Source organism: Epinephelus fuscoguttatus, linkage group LG19 (assembly GCF_011397635.1).
Source record: "Epinephelus fuscoguttatus linkage group LG19, E.fuscoguttatus.final_Chr_v1".
Taxonomy (NCBI): Eukaryota; Metazoa; Chordata; class Actinopteri; order Perciformes; family Serranidae; genus Epinephelus; species Epinephelus fuscoguttatus.
Window position 1 is genome coordinate 5,784,546 of NC_064770.1, and position 23,936 is coordinate 5,808,481.

The 23,936-nt window shown below is 39.8% G+C and overlaps 1 protein-coding gene across 2 annotated transcripts in view; it reads left to right on the forward strand.

The window, feature by feature from the left end:
* Positions 1-23,936, forward strand: part of LOC125878832 (calcium-binding mitochondrial carrier protein SCaMC-3-like) — a 37,793-nt gene that overhangs the window by 4,104 nt on the left and 9,753 nt on the right. The window contains exons 2-7 of one of the 2 annotated variants that reach the window (XM_049560248.1): positions 7,528-7,651; positions 9,608-9,695; positions 15,388-15,499; positions 16,760-16,918; positions 22,223-22,375; positions 22,568-22,681. In XM_049560248.1, the coding sequence (XP_049416205.1) occupies positions 7,528-7,651; positions 9,608-9,695; positions 15,388-15,499; positions 16,760-16,918; positions 22,223-22,375; positions 22,568-22,681 (750 nt within the window). The remainder of the gene's footprint in view (positions 1-7,527; positions 7,652-9,607; positions 9,696-15,387; positions 15,500-16,759; positions 16,919-22,222; positions 22,376-22,567; positions 22,682-23,936) is intronic. The other variant, XM_049560249.1, reaches the window with a different exon arrangement.

Consider the following 23,936-nt stretch of genomic DNA (forward strand, 5'->3'; position numbering starts at 1 on the left):
AGCATGTACAATACCAGGACCCTGAAACTGAAGCAGCTAAACAGAATTCATTTTATTAGTTTATATTAGAACAAGAACATTCCTTTATTAATATTCTTCTATAATTCATTTTTTATATATTTAATAAGAGACAACATGTTTGCAATTTATATCAGTATATAGTGAGGTATTTGAAATGAGAACCCTTTTACAGACTACAGGAGGTAGCTGTGGTATAAACCATTTTTCTGCCTTTAAATAGTAATAGGACCATCAGACAGTGCAGTCAAGTCCCCTGGGTGAGACTGTCATTTTCATGTCATGAATCAACCCCTTGCAGGTCAATCACTAATTTGTGTGGCCTGGTTTTGACACCATATAAAGACAGCCTGTCCCAGTTTGCAGTGGAATTGAACCCTTTGTGGATGAATATTTTAACAGCGTCTGTGTAAAACAAACCTGCTTCAGTGCTGACCTTGGCTGACAACTGATTTGTCAGTCTGGCTTTATACCACTTAACTGTGATCTACTTGTTTTTGTCCTCAAGCCCAAAGCTGGCAGTTATTTAAATGGTTATAAAGATGGCTACATAACTCAAGTCTCATGAGTCTTCTGCTGCAGGAATTTTACAACCTGTAACCTGGATATCACACTCCGGTTACACATAGCTCTGTTTATGTATGTATGTATGTAGTCAACTGGAAGTCCATTGTACATTGAAAAAAATTAACTTCTGTGGCAGATTTCAGACAGACTTTATGTACCGTGCCACAGGAAGTTAGCATAAAACACAAAGACTGATGAAACATTTTTTTCTTTGTTAAAAGTTTGATGCCATGTGTATATTCCACAAGACTGGGCATCCAAAAACCCTCAGAATTAAGCTCTCTGCCATTTCTGTGGTGGTGTTTCTATCATCTGAAAAGAAATGCATTTCCTTGCATTGAGCAAACACAAGGACACAAAACAAAACTGTGAAAATGAGACATTGCCATAACCCAAACTTGTAAGCCTTTGGTATAGGCTCTTATTGCATTTTCACTCTACTTTACAGACTAAAACGTTTCATGTATGCCTTGTCAAAAAAGTGACAGTAAGGGCAACTGTGTCCTCTTTTTGTGCTGTTTGATCGGTGATTAAGGTAGGGGATAATGGGACAACCCATGATGGAAGAATTGGTGCTGATGATACTGATTTTCTTTCCATTATGTGACAATTTTTGTGTCACTATTTTTCTGGTTCTGGCACAGACAGATGACATCAACACTGTAAATCCCACTTAAAAAACTCTCGCTTGGTTTGGTTGTTTGTCCAACTGAGGAAACAGCAGGGCACATATTTATCAGACTGCTCAAAGTGAAACTTTGGACTTCAGTGAAAGATAAAGTTTTCCATTCTTCACTTTAACTCTTACTCACAAACTTAAGAATAAAAGCTAATTGTCAATCTTCTTGCAATTAAAATGAAAGAAAGCTTCCAAGGTGTGTGAAGTTTGTTAGGAGTGGAAATGACTGCAGTACAGAAACAGAAGTGCACTTACCTTTTGAGACACGTTTGGATTGAATCATCATGACAAGTAACTCTGAATATAATCATTTAGGCCTATCATTTGCCTTTGATTTAAACAGTTGACAAGGCATTACATCACTTTTGCATTCATCAGTGGTGCAGACAAAGTATAAATTCTGCTTGCAATCACTTGCATCTTCATTGTCTGCACTTGTCACTGTGGCACTAAATTCTCCTTATTGTAGGGTTTCTCTGATGTACCTTGTCTACCAGCTGCAGAATCTTTCACTGGCTCTAGTTTCTTTTCCTTTTGGTTCCAGTTCAGCCATTTTCCACTTATTTAATCTCTATGGATACATCCAAACAATATGGATTGTGTATGTTTGATAATTTCACTTCAATTCTACTGAAGATTTCAGAGATTCTAAAAAAATGTAAAATGTGACACTGTGTCCTAACTGGATGTGAGCGTCACACTATCGCGCCACATTGCGATACATCAGACATTCTCTGTCCACATTGGATCTGTTAAATATGGAACTCTGTTATGTTATGTAAATAAACCACACACCCAGCAGCTGTGGTTTCAGAGTAGATGATGGGTGAGTATGTTCTTCCTTTTTATTCATACTAACAACAATACTATTGTGAGTAATATATAGATATTGTAGTACTGTAGCTCCCATATTATATCATACCACCATCTGCAGTTTGTAAAACAAGCTGGCTTGCTAGCATCTCACGCAATTCTTACTTCCTGGTGATCTCCCTCCAGCCAGATGCCACCTAATTTGGGTTTTTGTAGTAAAATAAGTAAGTACCCTGTGGATATTCCTCATTGAAACCCCCTGAATCAGCCGTTCCTCGTCCATTGCGGTGCTTCCGGTGTGAGCAACAGAATAAAAACAGAGAGACGCAGTGTCAGGTACAAAGGAACAAATATCCTTGTCTCTGATTGGCTATTGTTCTGAAGACACATGATCAACCATAAGCTGCTCTTTAATATTCTTTAATGTTCCTCCTTCACTGTCACTATATTACATGAGTAAGGCAATAATTTGTAAGTTTGATAAATACAGGCCCTGACCTATGCTGGCAGCACAGTCTGTTCTCATTTTTACTTCACCAAAAGCTGAGCCCCAATTAAACACCCAGTCCCTGTTAGTAGCCCAGTGTGGCTACACATTTTGACAATTAAATGCCTGTCTCAATTAGATGCCTGGTCTGGTTGCGAGGCAGTTCAGTTTTTTTAATTGAAGTTCTTTGGATATATGAAACCGGGTTGCTGGCAACCTCAAATCATGTGTCCATTCCTCGATTACCTTGTAGGTTATTCATATTCCTTTACTTTGTAATGGTCCTCATATCAAAAGAATCAAAAGCGTTATTTATAAAAATGACTCCAAGTTCTCACTATTGTTTTAACAGGATAAAGTGGTGTTGTGTCGGTATGCCAGGTGCCATAATCCTCAAGTGCTGTAACTCTCTGATGCGCTGTCTGTTGCAGCTAGATTGAGTAAATGGTTCATGATTGATATATTGTCTTAAGCCTAATTTTTATATGTAATAAAAGTATAAGTGTAAGTAATATACACACTGATTTAAATAAACATTGTGTTTGTATTCCCTGATCTTAACTGAGCACCAGCTTTATGAGAAAGGAATTAAAGATCTGTCCCAAATATAGGTCTGTTGATTTCAGTGATTTAAGCAAACAGTAGCCTGGGCTATAAATATAAGTTTTACAGTATTTTTTTTAACCCTAACAAAGTAGTTTTGTTGCCTAATGGTGACCATTTTTACAACATACACCATGTGCTACAATGTATTTAAGTTGTGCATCACCCTGCACTAAAAAATGCCCTGTGGGTCTCTATGAGACACTGAGGGGTTCTGACAAAGCATAGGTATTTGACAACCTTGGAATGAGAACAGGTTGTAGCAATTCAAGGTCTAACCAGGCTTTATTTAAGTAATCCTCCAAACAATATATAGTTTTCACAAGCTTCCTAAACGATCCATAAGCATTTCCTTAATTGTCAGCACCACTTTGAAAACAGGCGAAAGCAGATTTTCTCTGCTTCTCCTCACAGGAACATGCAAGTCTCTGGAGAGATGCTTGCAGGGTTTGCAGAAAATCTGAAACTGTGTGTATTAATGTTGTAAAGGGCTAATTATACATGAATACCCTGAAAAAATGAGAGCCAGCCAAACTTAATTCACTTCACAGAAGTGTCCTCATTCCTTAAGTCTAACATTTAACTGGGACTGTCGTTATAATAGGGGCTGCAGTTGAAAATTGGCCGAGATTGCTAAAATGTCTCTTAATGAGCAGTGTCCCTGTAACTTCAGTCTGTATGAATATAATAATCACAATAATCACAAGTTTAGAAGTACAATAACATATACAGTTGCAAAATTAGCTGGGTATTTGGCTGAAAGCACTCTTATGACATTTGAGGGCTCTTATGTTCAAAGGTGCTTAGTGGTTGACGAGTGTTCCCAGCAAACAAGACAGAGTACCTGAAGTAAAGCTGAGCTCCAGCTACCAAAACCTAACCCATTATTCTTTGCTCTGTGGCCAAGCCTTCCACCAGATTTCACTCAAGTTCTTAGGTCTCCTGGTAACAAATAGACCAACAGTTGACTGAAAACACAAGCTCCTTAAATACAGAACCATTTTTCAGCAGCAGTTGTCAGCCATCACTTTACAGCAGAGGAATGAAAGTGAATGAAAAGTGATATTTGCGCTCATCACATTATTATACATTGTTACATTGTGTATGCAGTTCTTGTCAATTTGGTGTTAGGGAGCAGAGATGTAGACAGGAAATGAAGAGGAAGAGAGAGAGGAGCATGACATGCACCAGCCAGAGCCATACGGCATAATATGGCATCTAAAACACCAGGACTCTCAGAAGAACTATTTAAATTGGTACTAGTTTGTTAATTATTGGCAAACCAAGTGCTAGTGCAGTGGTCATCAACCTTTACTATCAAAACAGCCATTTTTGTCTGGTTCATGATGATAGGCTACAGTTTGCATGGGTTCACCAGAATTGGACTAAACAATAGCAGATGAGGGTTGCCTGGTCTGATGAGTCTTGATTTCTGCTGTGACATTCTGATGGTAGGGTCAGAATTTGGCGTAAACAGCATGAAAGCATGGATCCATCCTGTCTTGTATCAACAATTCAGGCTGGTGGTGGTGTAATGGTGTGTAATGATGAGTGTAGGTCTTAATCAGCAATTTTTTAGAATCATCTGTGTGGGAGACCCCTTAGTGAACTGAGATCCTTCAAGTTGAGCAGTCTTTCTTTCTTTCAGTTTTCTTCTCTCTCTTTCTTTTTTCTTTTTGCCAGTCAGTATGCAGTGTACTTCTGGGGACTTGACCCAGACCCAAGGTGAGACTGAGCGACTTAGAGACAGCTGCCCAGAGGACGAGAGGCTTTGCCCAGTCAGGCTCAGAGATAACGTAATCATCTGCCTTCTGCTTAGAAGTGGTGAATTTACCACTCACTTAGTCTCTGAGTCTTTGACTGACATAATTCTGAGTCAGGTACACCCTTAGTTTGACCACAAGGTCTCTCTGCAGTGGCCACCTATCACTGCCAGCTTTACCTAAAAGTTGGCTGGCTGCATTTGGCTGTGAGGTGGGAACAGCATTGGTATTGGTTCATTTCTAAAGCTTTGACACAGATGCCTCCACCGTATAGTTTTAACTCTGACCTCACATAATCCTGGTAGTCGCTCACAGAGTAGGTTTTTGCTTCACATTCCCTTAATCAGAACTGAACGTCATTCCCCTAAACGTGGAATAATCTGCAAAGGACCTTAAACTTGCACACTCTGCCACCCTTGTGGCTATTTAAATGCCTTATTTCAGATCTTCCTTGCTCTAATTGAGTGTAAATGCTTTTAACTATATATGTACACCATAGCATGTTTATCATCTTGTATTTCTACCTTTAGCAATATATTGCTAGTTATTTCTTGTTTTGTATGATTCTGTTTTAATTGGTAGGCATGATGGTTCTTTGTTTGCTTATTGCTGATTGTTTTTAATATCTTTTGTTCATGCTCAGCATCATTGAAAATGAGGGTCTCCTTCAACTGATATCCAAGTCTTAAATAAAGATTTGAATGAATTAAAAAATGATTTGGTACTTTGATTAGCCACCATGATTGAGGTTGAGCAAAATTTTAGAGGAAGAGGTGCCTGGCCACAGACGTATGATGTACATTTTAGTTGACAAGATGATAAAACATTTTTTATTTGAGGTATAGCTACCACTACAATACTGAGTGGAATGAATGTGGAAAGAAAGAACATGAAAAAAAAACAACAAATGTGTGTTAAAATTAGCAGGAGGAGAGCTAGTTTTCATTACCTGTAAGCAGACGGTGGACAAAGGTAAATTATAATGTTCAATCAATTTTATTTATAAAGCCCAATATCACAAGAAACAATTTGCCTCAGAGGACTTTATAGCATACGACATCCCTCTGTCCTTTGGACCCTCACAGCAGATAAGAAAAAACTCCCCCCAAAAAATCCTTTAATGGGGTTTTTTTGTTCTCATGATGTGTTCAGTGTAATCTTGTAAAATGTAGTTGTCGGTGAGAAACTTGAATAAACACAGCTGGGAGAAATTTATTGATGTTTTCACAGCACTATAAAATAGATATTAATGAGGGAAGTATGATGTATCATATATAGTAAAAAGGCTTTTTGCTTATTTTTTAAAGATGTTTTTCATGTGAAAGAAGGTTATGGTAAAGGTTGTTTTATAGATTTTTGAATTTATGCTCATTCAAAGGTAGTGTAAAGAAGGACTGAGTGAACAAAAAACAAAAGAAACACCAAAATAAAAACATTGGTATCAGCTTTTGGCCAATTTTTTATTCAAACATTAGTATCAATATTGACCCAGAATTTCAAAATCGGTGCATCCCTGGTTCAATTAGAAAGTTAGTTTGTACATTGTATTATCATTTTAGAATGTCATGTATTATGTTATTGTTTATTCATCTAATCAAGTTAATTAGTTTTTTTTATCATTAATTTATATGATTATGTAACACATACAGGCACGCGGGGGCCACACATATCACTGAGTTACTTTATGAGTTGCCGTGATAAAATTCATACAAGTTGGATCAGGCTGTGATTTAAATTTTTTACTTTGACTTTTGGTGTGATTTTGAATCCAGCCCTCAGTGGGTTGATGATTTTGGTTTCCATTGGCAGTTGTTACGTCATTTTGTTCTCAACAAATTACACAGTGTACATCAGTAAAGGTTTTCAACTTCATTCATCAAGATCTGATGTGTGATTTAAGTGTTCCCTTAGTTGTTTTGAGCAGTGTATGTTCCTGAAAACATCTGAGGCAAGAAATAGGCAATGCACTAACAGAATCCTGATTCATATTTGACCACGGTTCATGAGCAGTGATTGACAGCTGTGTTAGAGACTCCTTGGCTCTGATTTTTTCTTTTCTGTGAGCTGTGGTTGATTCCAGCAAATGCCATTAGAAGCACAAGAACTGGGAGGAGCAACCTGCTTTTTGAAGACTATCTGTCTCATGTGCTTCTGTGTGGATACAGTCACAGTTTCAGCAAATATGAAAAAAGTTGTTTCTTATAAAAGTTACTTTCAAAGCATAGAAAAATAACAGCATATTAGTGTGTTTTCCAACCCTCTGTGCACAAGAACTAGTCTTGTATTCTTTCTTTCTCTCTCTCTCTCTCTCTCTCTCTCTGTGGCCTAATCAAGAGAGGAAAAATTATGTTTGCAGCCAGGTAAGATGTTGTTTACTGCTCGACTTTCACTGGGAGCACAGTGACTTGTTCTTTCCTCCTCTCTTCTCACTTGTGTGTATTTTGCACTCTCTGTACACTCCCTGACCCCTACACTTCCCTGGCGTCTATACCATCACCTGTTCACCTCTAACCACACCATCTCTACCTGCCTCCATCCTATTGTTACCTGTCTGTACTCCCTGCTGAATCGCTGACTGTCTCCCTTTGCCCCCACAGATAGTCCTTGAGAGCGACATCAACCATGATGGCCTGCTGGACTTCCAGGAGTTCTCCCAGTACCTGTGGGCTCATGAGAAGAGGCTGTGGAACATATTCCACAGTCTTGACCGCAACAATGATGGTGTGGGCACGCTAAACCCCCACAAACACACATAAGTGCACACACACACACACACACACACACACACACACACACATTGTTAGACACTTAGAATAACAATTTGAGCCTGTCAGTGATAAAAATAAATTTTTAGTGGATGTAAACTTTTGAACAATTGCCCTCAGAGATTACATTGCAGCCTGTTTTGTTGCTACTGGCTGCAGTGGTCTCACTCAACTCTGGGCCAATGTCAAAACTTTTTGTTTTAATTAGTCACTTAGACACAAAAATGGGAAAATAGGGTACGGGTTAGAAAACATTGAAGTTTCTCTTTAAGTTCTCTGCTACTTCCTACTACTTGTTTTCCTGTGATCCGCATAGCCTAAAATACACTGAACAAAAATATAAATGCAACACTTTTGTTTTTGCTGAACTCAAAGAACATTTTCTATATACACAAAAGACCATTTCTCACAAATATTGTTCACAAATCTGTCTAAATCTGTGTTAGTGAGCACTTCTCCTTTGCCGAGATAATCCATCCCACCTCACAGGTGTGGCATATCAAGATGCTGATTAGACAGCATGAATATTGCACAGGTGTGCCTTAGACTGGCCACAATAAAAGGCCACTCTGAAATGTGCAGTTTTGCTTTACTGGGGGGGGGTCAGAAAACCAGTCAGTATCTGGTGTGACCACCATTTGCCTCACACAGTGCAACACATCTCCTTCGCATAGAGTTGATCAGGTTGTTGATTTTGGCCTGTGGAATGTTGGTCCACTCCTCTTCAATGGCTGTGCGAAGTTGGATATTGGCAGGAACTGGAACACGCTGTTGTATATGCCGATCCAGAGCATCCCAAACATGCTCAATGGGTGACATGTCCGGTGAGTATGCTGGCCATGCAAGAACTGGGATGTTTTCAGCTTCCAGGAATTATGTACAGATCCAATGAGCCTCAGGATCTCGTCGCGGTATCTCTGTGCATTCAAAATGCCATCAACAAAATGCACCTGTGTTCGCTGTCAATAACATATGCCTGCCCGTACCATAACCCCACCACCACCATGGGCCACTCGATCCACAACGTTGACATGAGCAAACCACTCACCCACACAACGCCACACATGTTGTCTGCCATCTGCCCTGAACAGTGAAAACCGGGATTCATCCATGAAGAGAATACCTCTCCAATGTGCCAGACGCCATCGAAAGTGAGCATTTGCCCACTCAAGTCGGTTACGACGACGAACTGCAATCAGGTCGAGACCCCGATGAGGATGACAAGCATGCAGATGAGCTTCCCTGAGATGGTTTCTGACAGTTTGTGCAGAAATTCTTTGGTTGTGCAAACCGATTGTTGCAGCAGCTGTCCGGGTGGCTGGTCTCAGACAATCTTGGAGGTGAACATGCTGGATGTGGAGGTCCTGGGCTGGTGTCGTTACACGTGGTCTACGGTTGTGAGGCCGGTTGGATGTACTGCCAAATTGTCTGAAACGCCTTTGGAGACGGTTTATGGAAGAGAAATGAATATTCAATTCACGGGCAACAGCTCTGGTGGACTTTGCTGCAATCAGCATGCCAATTGCACGCTCCCTCAAAACTTGCGACATCTGTGGCATTGTGCTGTGTGATAAAACTGCACATTTTAGAGTGACCTTTTATTGTGGCCAGCCTAAGGCACACCTGTGCAATATTCATGCTGTCCAATCAGCATCTTGATATGCCACACCTGTGAGGTGGGATGAATTATCTCGGCAAAGGAGAAGTGCTCACTAACACAGATTTAGACAGATTTGTAGCAATATTTGAGGGAAATGGTCTTTAGTGTGTATAGAAAATGTTTTAGATCTTTGAGTTCAGCTCATGAAAAATGGGAGCAAAAACAAAAGTGTTGCGTTTATATTTTTGTTAAGTGTACATTTAATATTATCAACTGAACAAACATGTTAACACTTTCTGTTCTGTCTTGTAGGTCGAATTGATGTTGGGGAGATCCAGCACTCACTGCACAAGCTTGGTGTGGAGGTTACCACAGAGCAAGCCTCCAGGATACTGCAGAGGTACAGTCTCTGTGTGTGTGTGTGAGAGAGAGAGAGAGAGAGAGAGAGAGAGAGCGCAATCAAAGACAGAAATATGTCTGCAACAGGGAAATCGTTTGAAAAGTCATCTGATGTAAAGACGTTATTGGTGAAAACACCTTTGGTGCACAGGGTCTGTTATAGAAGCATCCAAAAAACATACATTTGTAAACCTTTTCCTATCAGTGTCAGACATACAGCACGATAGACAAAAATGACCTTAACATAAAATTAACAAGTCAGGACAGTGCAAATATCACAGATGCAATTTATTAATTTTTAGTGTAATGTATAGAACATGTAGAGCAGAGGTAAATGTGAGGAGTCATTTGTTAAAGGCAGTGTGAAGAAGATAAGGTGGAGTAAAAGAGCCTCATAGCCTGAGAGAAAAAGCTGCTCTCTAGTCTACACCAAATATTGTGACCATCTGGCCAGCAGTCATCTAGATATCTTGCTTTTGATGATAGCTGAACAGCTGACCGACCAACAAACCTTCAGAATAATGTTTTTTAGCCTTTAAGAACCTGGTATTCAGATTACACTGATGGTTTCACAGCTTTCTATGTATGTTTGTATGTAAAAAAAAAAAAAAAAGGATTTAAATTGTGATGCATTAATGATCTCAAGATTCAAGACTAACTGTATTGCTTCACAAACTGGGACATAAGACATAGTACATACAGTGGCATGCTAAAGTTTGGGCACCCCTGGTCAAATTTTATTCACTGTGAATAGTTGAGTAAGTAGAAGACGAATTGATCTCCAAAAGGCATAAAGTTAAAGATGAAACATGCGTTTCAACACTTTAGGCAAGATTATTGTATTATTGTTGTTTTGTACAATTTTAGAATGAAAAAAAAGGAAAAGACCACCATGCAAAGGTTTGGGCACCCCAAGACATGTGAGCTCTCAGACAACTTTTACCAGGGTCTCAGACCATAATTAGCTTGTTAGGGCTATGGCCTGTTCAAAATCATCATAGGAATGGCCAGGTGATGCAATTTTTTTTTTCTAAATATTCTGACTCCTAAAATCTTGTCCTAACAATCAGCAGCCATCTGCCTAACGCTCTAAACTAAAATAATTGATGCCCACAAAGCAGGAGAAGACTATAAGGAGATAGCAAAGTGTTTTCAGGTAGCTGTTTCCTCAGTTCGTAATGTAATTAAGAAATGGCACTTAAAAGGGACTGTGGAGGTCAAGTTGAGGTCTGGAAGACAAATAATACTTTCTGAGAGAGCTGCTCATATGATTATTAGAAAGACAAATCAAAACCCCTGTTTGACTGCAAAAGACCTGCAGGAAGGTTACAAAAGGTTACAAAAAGTGTTAAGAAGCTGTGATACATGTCAAAGGGGGCACTACTAAGTACTGACATGAGATGAGTCACTGACAATCTGGCTCGACGTAGTGAGACAACAGTGAGAATCAGTTTCCTGGTTAGGGCCTTTCAGGACACAGGTTCAGTCCAGTACTTTTGGCGTAGCACACTTGAGCAGAGAGAATGTCGAGTCACTGGCATCTGCTGGACGCACACAAACAGCAAACAGGTCAAAGTGTGCAGAGGTACTGTGAGGTAGCAGACAGGCAGCGACGTCAGATGAGCAGAGGTTCTAATACCAGGTGACCACACAAGGGAAGCCAACACACCTGTGAGGATCCGGCTGTAGGTAGGTTGGAATTGGCAAGGAGTCGAGGAACCAGCGGTGATGATGAGTGGATTCTGTGGTGCACACATAAACCCCCATTGTGAGCCTAAAGGGGGTTTATTCTTAGCTGTAGAGCCATTTTTGACAATCCCATAACATCTCTCCAGAATATTTTTGCCTCTAGTATTACAGTCCACATATCGATTCAATCCAGGCAACACAGCCTCAAGTTTTACAATGGTTAAAATCACCTAAAATAAAACGAGGTGCTTCAGGAGTGCATTTTAACTCTGTCTGTGAACACTATCTGTTATAGTAGTAGCTACATTTGCAGCGTTTCCACTGGGCGGGATATAAACAGTGCATAATAAAATGTTCCCAAATTCACATGGAAGCTAAATATGTCTGAGACTTAAAGTTCAATGTTGGGATTGCAGACTTGCTCCCTTGTGGTGTATTGTGAGCACCACGTTTGGTTGACATAAATGCAGGTACCACCGCCTTTGCTCTTGCCTGAGTTATTGTTCCTATCAGTGCCCACCAGAGAAAAGCCATCCAGGGCAATGAGCGAGTTAGTCTTATCCTCCTGTAGCCATGTCTCGGTGAACACAAGCAGGCATGAGCATAGGCGTCATTTAGGTATGGCGAGGTATGGCAGCTGCCATACCTTGGAATCGGGAGAAAATTGTCATTACTCGATGCGCACTGGCTGATTGTTTTCATTGTATTGCACTTAAATAGGTCAATAACATGCTCATCAGTACGAGTGTTAGTGAATACGAGTGTTATTGAATCAAATCGTTCGCCACTTCGCTCCTCCGCAAGTTATGAGTTATGTGAGTTACAGTATATTTCCAAATAGTCGCCCGGTGGCAAATAGCCGCCCGCCGGGGGTTTGACCCCATTTTGCGTATTTAACACCGGTCCGATTAAACACCCGGGCGATTTCCTCATTCATTGCCTCATTGCTGGTGCACATGACTCGTACTACGGACGGACGGACGGACAGACAGACAGCCACGTATCTAAAACAGGTAATACATCTGGCTACATCTTTCCCACATCAAATATCCGTGATCACCTAGACCTGCGTACGTAAAAGCGCACACAATTCCGTGTCCTCTCACCGTGGGTGTTGTGATTTGATGGCCCGGTACTCATTGTAGCCCACTCTTACAAGACCCAATAATAATAATAAGTTACTGTGGACCTATATGCCATGCCTTTTAACAAAATTACCAGAAGAGTTTGCTGAAAAACAGGTAATGTCAGCCTGAATTACTCACGTGCGTCCCCGGTGAAAATCGCTGACGTGCGGAATACAGCTTCTACAGGCTCGCCATAGCTTACTGTCAGGACTCAGGGATCAGAATTCAGGATGGCGGACCGTCAGGATGGCGATATTTCGGTGTGGCGGCCTGTAACTGTTGGTTAAATGGCCTGTTCGGTTGGTATTCGGATAACTGGGGCTTTACTGGTATAATACCATAGCACCACCCAGCGGTGAAACTCGTGTAGACGTGTACAGGAAAACAATGACCCACTCTAAATGTTTAGAGATTTTTGTACACAAACTTATGGGGTGCCGTTTGTAAAGTGGCTCACGCTGAAAATAACATCAACATTTTGCCACATTTAGCTTCAAACAATGTTTAAAAAAATATTGTGAATTTTTTAACATCACCTTTTAGCACATTTACAGCAATATTTGTTAACTTAGAAATATATTAAATAGTTAAATCTAAATATTAAATGTGGCACCTAAATGTTAAATGTTAAATCTAAATATTAAATCTAAATCTAAATCTAAATGTTAAATCTAAATATTAAATCTAAATCTAAATGTTAAATCTAAATGCTAAATATAAATCTAAATGTTAAATCTAAATGTTAAATATAAATATAAATGTTAAATCTAAATATTAAATCTAAATCTAAATGTTACCCACATACAATCAGACAGGCTTCAAGACATCATTTAGACAGGCTGTCCACAGCAGCAGAGCAAAATGCTTTTACAACACACAGATACCGTATTTTTCCGAATAGTAGCCCGGGCGTTTATTTCACAAAATCGATTTTGACCCTAGGCATTTAAAAGAACCAGGGGCTATTTGCTCAAGGCTTTTTTTTTTTTTTGCATCGACCTGCACCAGGCCGTTATTTGGTTACAGTTCCTGTCCAGTATGTTTTGGGTGCAAAAATACTGTATAATGTAGGGGTGAGTTTGTATGGGGTGCCATTTGTAAAGTGACACACGCTGAAAATAACATCAACATTTTGCCACATTTAGCTTCAAACAATGTTTAAAAAAGTGTTGTGAATTTTATAACGTCACCTTTTAACACATTTACAACAATATTTGTTAACTTTGAAATATATTAAATAGTTAAATCTAAACATTAAATGTGGCACCTAAATGTTAAATGTTAAATCTAAATATTAAATATAAATATAAATGTTAAATCTAAATGCTAAATATAAATCTAAATGTTAAATGTTAAATCTAAATGTTCTGGGTGAAACTAAATATTTAGCTAATATGCAAATTCACACTGCCGGTCACCGGAAGTACCAACATAAAAGCTCGAGATGGTCAGACTGTGTTTATAGAATCAAGTAACGAATTAAAACCAACTTATCGGGGGAAATGAACACTTGAACATACATTAGCGTGATAATAACTACCTAAAATAACAAGAAACATGTTTGGAGAAATTTTATTTGAAGTGTACTTTGAGTTGTTAGTGTCCCTTCGGAGGGATTAACAACCTAAGCTAAGCTAACAACCGTTAGCTCTTAGCCCCGTTAGCAGTGTCTGTAATGACTCATTAACTCTTAAACGGTCTGTGAAAAAATTTTTTTTTCCAGCGGATGTCTTAGTTACAACATGATTGAGCTAGCAAAGCAGTTTTGTGTCACAATGTGTGGTATTTATTCAGTTTTGGGAAATCACGATGTCTAGAAAGCATCAGTGGCTGCAGCAGCAGCAAAGCTAACATCAGGACGTCATCTGTTAAAAGTCTCCCGTTGTCGGATACGACATGAAACTACTCCAGTTAACTCAATCATGTTGTAACTAAGACATCCGCTGGAAAAAAATATTTTTTTTCACGGACCATTTAGAGTTAATGAGTCATTACAGACACCGCTAACGGGGCTAACAGCAAACTGTTAGCCCCGCTAATCTACGATAACCATGTTATTAATTTCAGAACGTGATAGTAATGTTTGTTCAATCATTGTGTTTATAGACTTCACAAACACCAGATTAGTCTAAACAGTGATATAGTGATGTGAAAAATGTGAGATATGCATATATATATGTAGCTAAACTCCGCTGGTTTTCTACCCGGAAGTATTTGTAAACAACAAGGTGATTCCCTCCGAAGGGACACTAACAACTCAAAGTACACATCAAATAAAATTTCTCCAAACACGTTATTTTAGGTAGTTATTGTCACGCTAATGTATGTTCAAGTGTCCATTTACCCCGATAAGTTGGTTTTAATTCGTTATTTGATTCTATAAACACAGTCTGACCATCTCGAGCTTTTATTTTGGTACTTCCGGTGACCGGCAGTGTGAATTTGCATATTAGCTAAATATTTAGTTTCACTGAAGTGGAAAGTAAAGTGGAGTGGCGCTACTCCACTTTACGCTTCACAGAGCAGACATTTCGGAGAAGCACTAACAGCAGAGGTGGTCTTTCTGTCGGATTCAGGGCCAGCAGTTCCCTCAGTAGCTGGGGGGCAGTTGTGTGGCTGGGGCGGAGAAGCAGGAGTACAGCATCGTGTTGCACTAGTTGGGCACCGTGTTGTGGTAAAACACCATATTAGTAGAGAGTAAAAGTTAAAAGATGACCCACATGAACAAAGACACTCAAAAAAAACAGAAACACTGAGGCAGCAGCACGAGGCACCCTGGGTCACAGCAAAGCAGCACCACCGGAAGTTTTTAAGGATCTGTTATCTGTTGACACTGTATTGTATGAGTTCTAATGTTCTGATGTAACTCTCTCCTAGCATGGACAGGGATGGCACTATGACCATTAACTGGAATGAATGGCGTGATCATTTCTTGTTCAACCCTTTTCACAACATGGAGGAGATCGTCCACCACTGGAAACACTCCCATGTGAGTCACCAGGTTCCAGTGATAGTCATGTTCCAGTTGATAATAATGACAGTATTTGAATTCTTTACACCCTTAGATGTAGACTAGCTGGACTTGAGTCACATGACTTGGACACAAGTCAGACTCAAGTTCCAAATTTGTTGACTTTAGACACAGCTTGACAAAACCAAAAAAGACTTGCTACTTGACTTGAACTTTATTACCAATGATCCGTGACTTAACTTGTACTTGAAACTTTTGACTTGAAAATACTTGACACTTCCCCCAAAGCCAAAGACACTTAATTTCCCAGATCCACTTTGTTTGAGACGTAACAACTTCCAGCAAACTTGTTTTAACAAAAAATAAATCAAATTTACAAAAATCATTCATGAGTTTTGAAAATGTAATATATTTTTCATATGTCATTAAAAAGGCATTACATTTAGTGAAAAATACATTATGACTTGTTTGAAGCTTAAAGTTTAGGACTTGGGACTTAAAATACAAAAAAAAAAAAACCTTTAAAAAGAATTTATCAGTTTTGTAAGTTTAGTATATTACTGCTTTGTTGTAAAAATGGGATTACATTTAGAGAAGAGCAAAATATGTAATACTTGTTAAGGACTTGTAACTCAGTGTTTAGGACATGGGACTTGACTTGAGACTCGTCAATTTGGACTTAGGACTTGACTCAGGACTTGTCTGTCTTGACTTGTGAGTTAAAATGGGACTTGCCTGTCTTGACTTGGGACTTGAATCTAGACTTGCCTGTTTTAAATTAGGACTTAACTTGGGACCTGATTTGGAACATACCTGTCTTGAGTTAGGACTTGACTCAGGACTTGCCTGTCTTGACTTGGGAGTTAAAATGGGACTTGCCTGTCTTGACTTGGGACTTGAATCTAGACTTGCCTGTCTTAAATTAGGACTTAACTTGGGACCTGATTTGGAACATACCTGTCTTGAGTTAGGACTTGAATCAGGTCTTGCCTGACTGGGACTTGACGTGGGATCTCACATCAGATTTGTCTGTTTTGACTTGGGACTTGAGGGCAAAGATTTGAGACTTACTTGTGACTTGCAAAACGAGACCCACCTCTGGTTAGTGATGTGGTAAATCTGGTAAATGGGAGTGAAGAAGATGATGCAAAACTGTATAATGTATTGTTTTTATTTAAAACAATTTATATCTATTTCACAATAAGGAGGATTCAAGATACCCCTCACTGAAAAAAATATAAGAAAACGATTAATTCAGATTAATTTCTAATGTTACAGATGTTTGACATTGGGGAACATCTGACGGTGCCAGATGAGTTCTCAGAGCGTGAGCGGCGGTCAGGCCTGGTATGGAGACAGCTGGTTGCTGGAGCGATGGCAGGGGCCGTGTCCCGGACAGGAACTGCTCCTCTGGACCGACTGAAAGTCTTCCTGCAGGTGGGTCATTTGACTTCCACTCCCACCGATACACAAAGTTAAAAATCAGTGATGGAGGAACTTTTTAAGCATTTTTAATGTAAACTATATGGGTACATTGTGTATAATAGTGCCTCAGTAAATGAGTATCAGAGTACAGCATCTTTACACTCACACACTGAAACTGCAACATTAGCAACTGCTTGTCATCCACATTCCCTGTTGTTTTTTACTGTAAGCCAAATCCACAGCAGTCTCTTCCTCTGCAAAAGCAGACCAGGTGGTTAAAATGAGTAAAAAACACTAATAGAGCAGTTTCACATTACATAACAGTGTTTCTCCAATGCTGTTTGGCATGTTGAGGACAGTGTTAGTCCAGCACCTGCTACCATGAGCGTCTTTTTTTTCCGATAACTTAAGATCCAGACATTTAAAGGGTTTTTACTGTGAGCCAAATTCTTTGGAAAGGTCTCTTCCTCTCCAAAACAAATTGACCCAGTGATTTAAACTGGTAAAAACACAGAATAAAGCAGTTTCACAATAAAAAAAAGTGTTTTTCTGAAACACTTGTTGTGGAGGGTCTACTTATTATGATAGCTGAAGTAAAAACACAATAAAGTAAATGGCCGTATCCAGAGCCAGTGTTTGCTTTGTCTGTTCTGGGCTACTGTAGAAACATGGCGGTGCAACATGGCGATCTCCGTAGACAAGGACCCGTTCCCTATGTACACTGGCATGAAAAAGTTTTGGCACCCCTGGTCAAAATGTCTTTTACTGTAAATAGTTAAGTGAGTAGAATATGAACTGAACTCCAAAAGGCTGGAAGTTAAAGATGAAACATGCTTTTCAGCATTTTAGGCAAGATTAGTGTATTATTTTTGATTTGTACAGTTTTAGAGTGGAACAAAAAAGGAAAGGAGCATCATGCAAAAGTTTGGGCACCCCAAGACATTTGAGCTCTCAGACAACTTTTACTAGGGTCTCAGACCATAATTAGCTTGTTAGGACTACGGCTTGTTCACAGTCATTGTAGGAAAGGTCAGGTGATGGAAATTTCAGAGTTTTATTAATACTCCTGAAACCTTGTTTCATCAATCAGCAGCCATGGGCTCCTCTAAACAGCTGCCTAGCACTCTGAAAACTAAAATAACTGATGCCCACAAAGCAGGAGAAGACTATATGCAGGTAGCAAAGTGTTTTCAGCTCGCTGTTTCATCAGTTCGAAGAAATGGCAGTTAACAGGAACTGTGAGGGTCAAGTTGAGGTCTGGAAGACCGAGAAAACTTTCTGAGAGAACTGCTCATAGGATTGCTAGAAAGGCAAATCAAAACCTCTGTTTGACTGCAAAAGACCTGCAGGAAGATTTATCAGAGTCCGGAGTAGTGGTGCACTGTTCTAGTGTGCAGTGAAACCTGCACAAATATGACCTTCATGGAAGAGTCATCAGAAGTAAACCTTTCCTGTGTCCTCACCACAAAATTCAGCGTCACAAATTTGCAAAGGAACATTTAAACAGGCCTGATGCTTTTTGGAAACAAGTCCTGAAGACTAATGAAGATAAAGTAGACATTTCTGGGCGCAAATGAGCAAAGGCATGTTTGAAGAAAAAGGGTGCAGAATTTCATGAAAAGAACGCCTGTCCAACTATTAAACACGGGGGTGGATCGATCATGCTTTGGACTTGTGCTGCAGCCAGTGGCATGGGGAACATTTCACAGGTAGAGAGAAGAATGGATTCAGTTAAATTCCAGCAAATTCTGGAAGCAAACATCAAATCATCTGTTAAACAGCTTAAGATGAAGAGAGGACGGCTTCTACAACAGGACAATGATCCTAAACACACCTTGAAATCCACAATGGACTACCTCAAGAGGAGCAAGCTAAAGGTTTTGCCATGGCTCTCACAGTCCCCTGACCTAAACATCATTAAAATCTGTAGACCTCAAAAGAGCAGTGCATGCAAGACAGCCCAAGAATCTCACAGAGCTAGAAGCCTTTTGCAGGAAGAATGGGTGAAAATCCCCCAAACAAGAATTGAAAGACTCTAAGCTGCTTACAATCAGTGTTTAGAAGCTGTGATGTCAAAGGGGGCACTACTACATACTGACCATGCAAGGTACTCCAAGTTGTGCTTCAGGCCCTTTTCCTTTTTTGTAACTTGTAAATTTTGAAACTGTAAAAGATTGAAATGAAAAAGTATATTGAAGAAATGTGTCATGACCTTCTGGAAATCAGGTCATCTTTTACTTGCTTAGCTATACACAATAAATGGAATTTTGACCAGGGGTGCCCAAACTTTTGAATGCCACTGTAGATATAAACAGCTCATTCTAAGGTAACAAAAACACAATGAGTCTTATTTTCAGGTGATTATACACTAAAGAAAGCATACATATTTTGTTGTTTTGCATTTCTGCCAATGTAGCCCCTTAAATTCTACACATCGGGCCTTTAAGTGACCAAACTTGGACACTGACTGATTAGGTGAATTGCCACACCACTATCAGAAAATGCTCTTTTACATGTCCTTCATTTATTTTAAATTCCCGTGGAAAGCTGAGAAACAGCTAGCCAGTTGTCAGATGTTAGTTGTTATCTTTTAGAGGCTGAAGTTAACTCTATCCCTCAAATGCTGCACTGACATTCACGTACACTCACTTACAGAGATAAAACAAAGCACTTGGTGGGTAGTTCAGGTGGGTGGTTGGAGCATTAGCAGCTAAAACACGAGGCAAGCCTGGCTCTTTGCCTGTGTTGAAAGCTTGAAATGTCAGCAGCCATTTAAGTAACCAAGGAATGACTGGCATCGATCAGCAACATTCTGAAACCTCCTTCTGATTTATTATGGTCATTTTCTGCAAGGAGCCAGTGAAATATTACTAAGTGATTACTGATTAAAGGTTAAATCCATATATCCCATAATAAACAATATGACAATAATTGTATAATTAATATACAATGTGTCCTTATGGTAGCATTATTTTACTGTAAGTGTAGTTTAAACAACCTGGTCTCTCATAAGGAGGGATCTCATAATAAGTGAAATGACCACAACCTGTTAACTCTGCATCACATGAAGAAATTACCTGCCAGCTCCACAGAGACATTGCTAATACAATCCTTTGTCATGGTCAGTGTATGAATTCACTAGTTCAACGATGTCATGCAATGGACAGTGGTTAATGTCATGACCACACAGGTAGTATAAGGAGCCAGTAACTCTGCATATAGAGAATGTTGGGTAATGGATGGATCAAGAAATACCAAACATTCACCGAGGAGACCACAGTTTATATCTTGTAAACTGTAAACCTTACAGTCAACATGGACTTCTTTGAACAACCTACTGCCATCATGTAATTTCAACACAATACTGGTGGTCACTACCATGTAATAGGGTCAGAGGTCAACCAGTCAATCAATTGTATTCATAAAGCCCAATATCACAAATCACAATTTGCCTCAGAGGGCTTTACAGCATACGACATCCCTCTGTCCTTATGACCCTCACAGCGGATAAGGAAAAACTCCCCTCCAAAAAAAACCTTAACGGGGAAAAAAACGGTAGAAACCTCAGGGAGAGCAACTGAGGAGGGATCCCTCTTCCAGGAAGGACAGACGTGCAATAGATGTCATACAGAACAGATCAGCATAATAAATTAACAGTAATCCGTATGACACAATGAGACAGAAAGAGAGAGAGAGAGAGAGAGAGAGAGAGATGCAGGTAATGACAGTAGCTTACAACAACATTAATGAAAGTAATCATATTATAATTATAGTTCTGGCTACTGTGGTACAATATGTTGAAAGTATATATTAATATCTGATAGTATACATATGTGACAATAATCATATGTGTATAATAACAGTAGAAGTATGACTAATGATAACAGCAGCAGCAGGAGGCATCTGGCAGGACCACAGCAGCAGCACAACCACACATGTCACGCTATCCAGGCACCGCTGCAATACGAGTTAACCTGAGAGACAGTGGAGCACAAGGGCTCCGGAGAAGAAGCCGAGTTAGTGACATCCAGAATGGCCGAGTTAGCAAGATGCAGTAACAGGACACGAGAGAGAGAGAGAGAGAGAGAGAGAGAGAGAGAGAGAGAGAGAGAGAAGGTGCCCAGTGTGCTCATTTCATTTCCAACACAGAAGTATCACCCAGTCTCATTGTTGTGGTTTTACGGCCTGTCAGGCCGGAGATATACTTGCTATTTAACCACACGTTCTTGTGGACTGTGTAGAATATCTAGATTTGCACAATGTAAACAATAAACATGGCAAAGGTTCAGGAGATTATTATACTCAGGGCTCCCATAGGTCTGTAAATCCTTAAACATTGGTGAATTTGAGTGGGGCAAAATCAAGGCCTTGAAAGTATTTAAAAAGAGACAAAAATAGACATGGGTTTTTGAAAGTGCTTGAATTTATTTAATTTGTGCAAGAACAGATTTTGAAGTCTGCCATCATACATTCAAGCCTATACTTATTTTGTCTTTTGTCTGTGAGCTTCTGTAAAGCCTGCTTCATCTCATTAGAAAATTCTCAGTGTTGTAACAGTAATTGCCCCCAATCCATGTCTCAAACTATGCCGCGTTTGGTCTCTGAATATCAAACCCATGAACCTTTCATGAGTTTAAGAAGTTGTGGGACCCTTGTATATTGTTAATTTTAAGATCATGAATGAAACAATGGCACCATTGCAGATGGCATGTGCGGCCCCATGCAGGTCATGGCAGTATGTACGTTACACAGTCCTTACCATTCATATGGGTATTGCAACTTGCGTACACGTAGCATTAATTTCTGAGCATGTGCATAACCAAAGCTCCAAATGGATGCAGGATACATGGGGCAGCTGTCATGCACACACAGACGCATAGTTTAAAGCAAGTATATCTCCACTTTAACTTTGTTGTTTTGGTTCACTCTCAGGGCTCTTACAGCATCATTTTCAGCTACAGCAGGTGGCTGTTTCCAGTAAAAAAAAAACCAATGAAAACACACTGTACACTAACTGCTCAGCACCAAACAACATTCACAGTTAGAGACTAGTTGAGCATTTAGTAGCGAAAGAGACAGATTTTGTTTTTATGAGGAGTTAGAAGAGACCAAAACCAGAGAAAATACAGAGTGAATATTGGATTTATATTCATCAGTTGGATACAAACACAGCTCCACATGAATGAGCATGTTGCTCTGTGTCCTCTGGATAGTATTCTGGTTCTGCAGTTGAACTCACCTGGGGTTGGATGTAGATATTTGCCCAAACACTGGCTGTAATAAAGATGAGTGATCTGGCAGTGTTTGTGTGTCCAGGTACATGGCTCTACATCTCGGGGGATTAATCTTTGGTCCGGGCTGAGGGGGATGGTCCAGGAGGGAGGTGTCTTCTCACTCTGGAGGGGAAATGGCATTAATGTCCTCAAGATTGCCCCTGAATCTGCCATTAAGTTTATGGCCTATGAACAGGTCAGAACTCTCCAATTTTTACTTTCCTTAATCCACTTTCATACATGACCACATAACCACATTCAGTGTATATCTATGCACTTCCTTTCCCTCATGCTGCATCCTATCACTGCCACTCTTCTTTGCCCTCCCAACATCTTCTTCCATGTGTCATGCCTTCTCCTCCTCCTCCTCTTTCGTCTCTTACTCTAGATCAAGTGGCTGATCCGAGGAAGTAGAGAGGGGGGCGGTTTAAGAGTACAAGAGAGGTTCATTGCTGGCTCTCTGGCAGGAGCTACCGCCCAGACCATCATCTACCCCATGGAGGTCAGTTTGAAATTTGTGTAACTGAAAGGTTTACATTAAGATAGTTCTAGAAGGCTGTGCAAATTTCTTGCCACTGTTTCTGGAGCTTAACATTTTTTTTGTACTCAGTTTTAAATGAATGCAAATCAAGTTATTGTGTAGAAAAGAACCTTTAAAATGGCACTGTAATCAACAAGAGGCTGCTTTATGAGAAAATACAAGCATCGTTTTTTTATTCCTCAGCTACAGGACTCATTAACCAGGGTTGACAGCCAAGCACCATTTCTCATTAGCATTAGGATGTGCTGAACGGCTTTAAGTTTAGCATTGGGGCCAATCAGCTCCCAGCAGATTTCGTTAACAGCACAGATATCTGATGTGGTCATTTTAATTATATAGAGATTTCTTTCCTGTACAGAGTCTTAGTGAACCCTGTCCTGAGTGTGTGAATGATCATGAAAATTGATGCCTTACATGATAAAGCTTTGGTAGCAGAGTCTCCTTAGCTCTGTTCTACATGAAACAGGAGCAGTTGCCTTGTCATTGGAGAAAGTACCATAGCAGCATAATGATAAAGCATGAAAAGCAGACTTTACACGTAAATCCGCACTTAAGACTCAAGGCCTTTGCACACCAAATCACACGTTTTAAAAATAAACACAACCTCACTTTGTGCCAATCACTTTTACACACTGACTCTGAAACTTTCGTTCGTCATAATTCTTTTCAGAACAGGTTCGTTTTTCTGCGTATTTTAGCATCCATCAAAAGCCTTGAGACAGTTATTTGACCAAGAAGCAGTGAAGAAAATGTGGCATCAGGTAACTCCAGCTGTGAGGAGGGAGCAGATGTGTCTGTCAGTGCATCAGACTCACTGTGCAAAGTTCCTGTGCATAACCATTTTCATGGGATGACAGGTTTAAAAATTACATACGAAAAATAAAGACCAGGTGTGCAAAGGCCTTAAGTGTCATTGATAGAACTTCCTTCAACTCATGTCATACAGCTCTTCAGCACCCATCATCAAGCGGCAATAGAGAAGAAAATGACAAGGTTAAATAAATGGGGATTGATAACAGCACAAAACCAGAGTTCTGGTTACGTTCCATCCCTCACCTGTTCTCATCAGCTTTGGGTAGTGACCTCAAGAATGTGGTCACAAATACAAAAGGACAAAATGAGTTCAAGTTAGTAACAGGGTGAGGAGCATGGACCTGTGTAAGGAGCTCAGAGTGGAACCTGCTATTTTGAGTTGAGTTGATTCAGGAATCTGGAA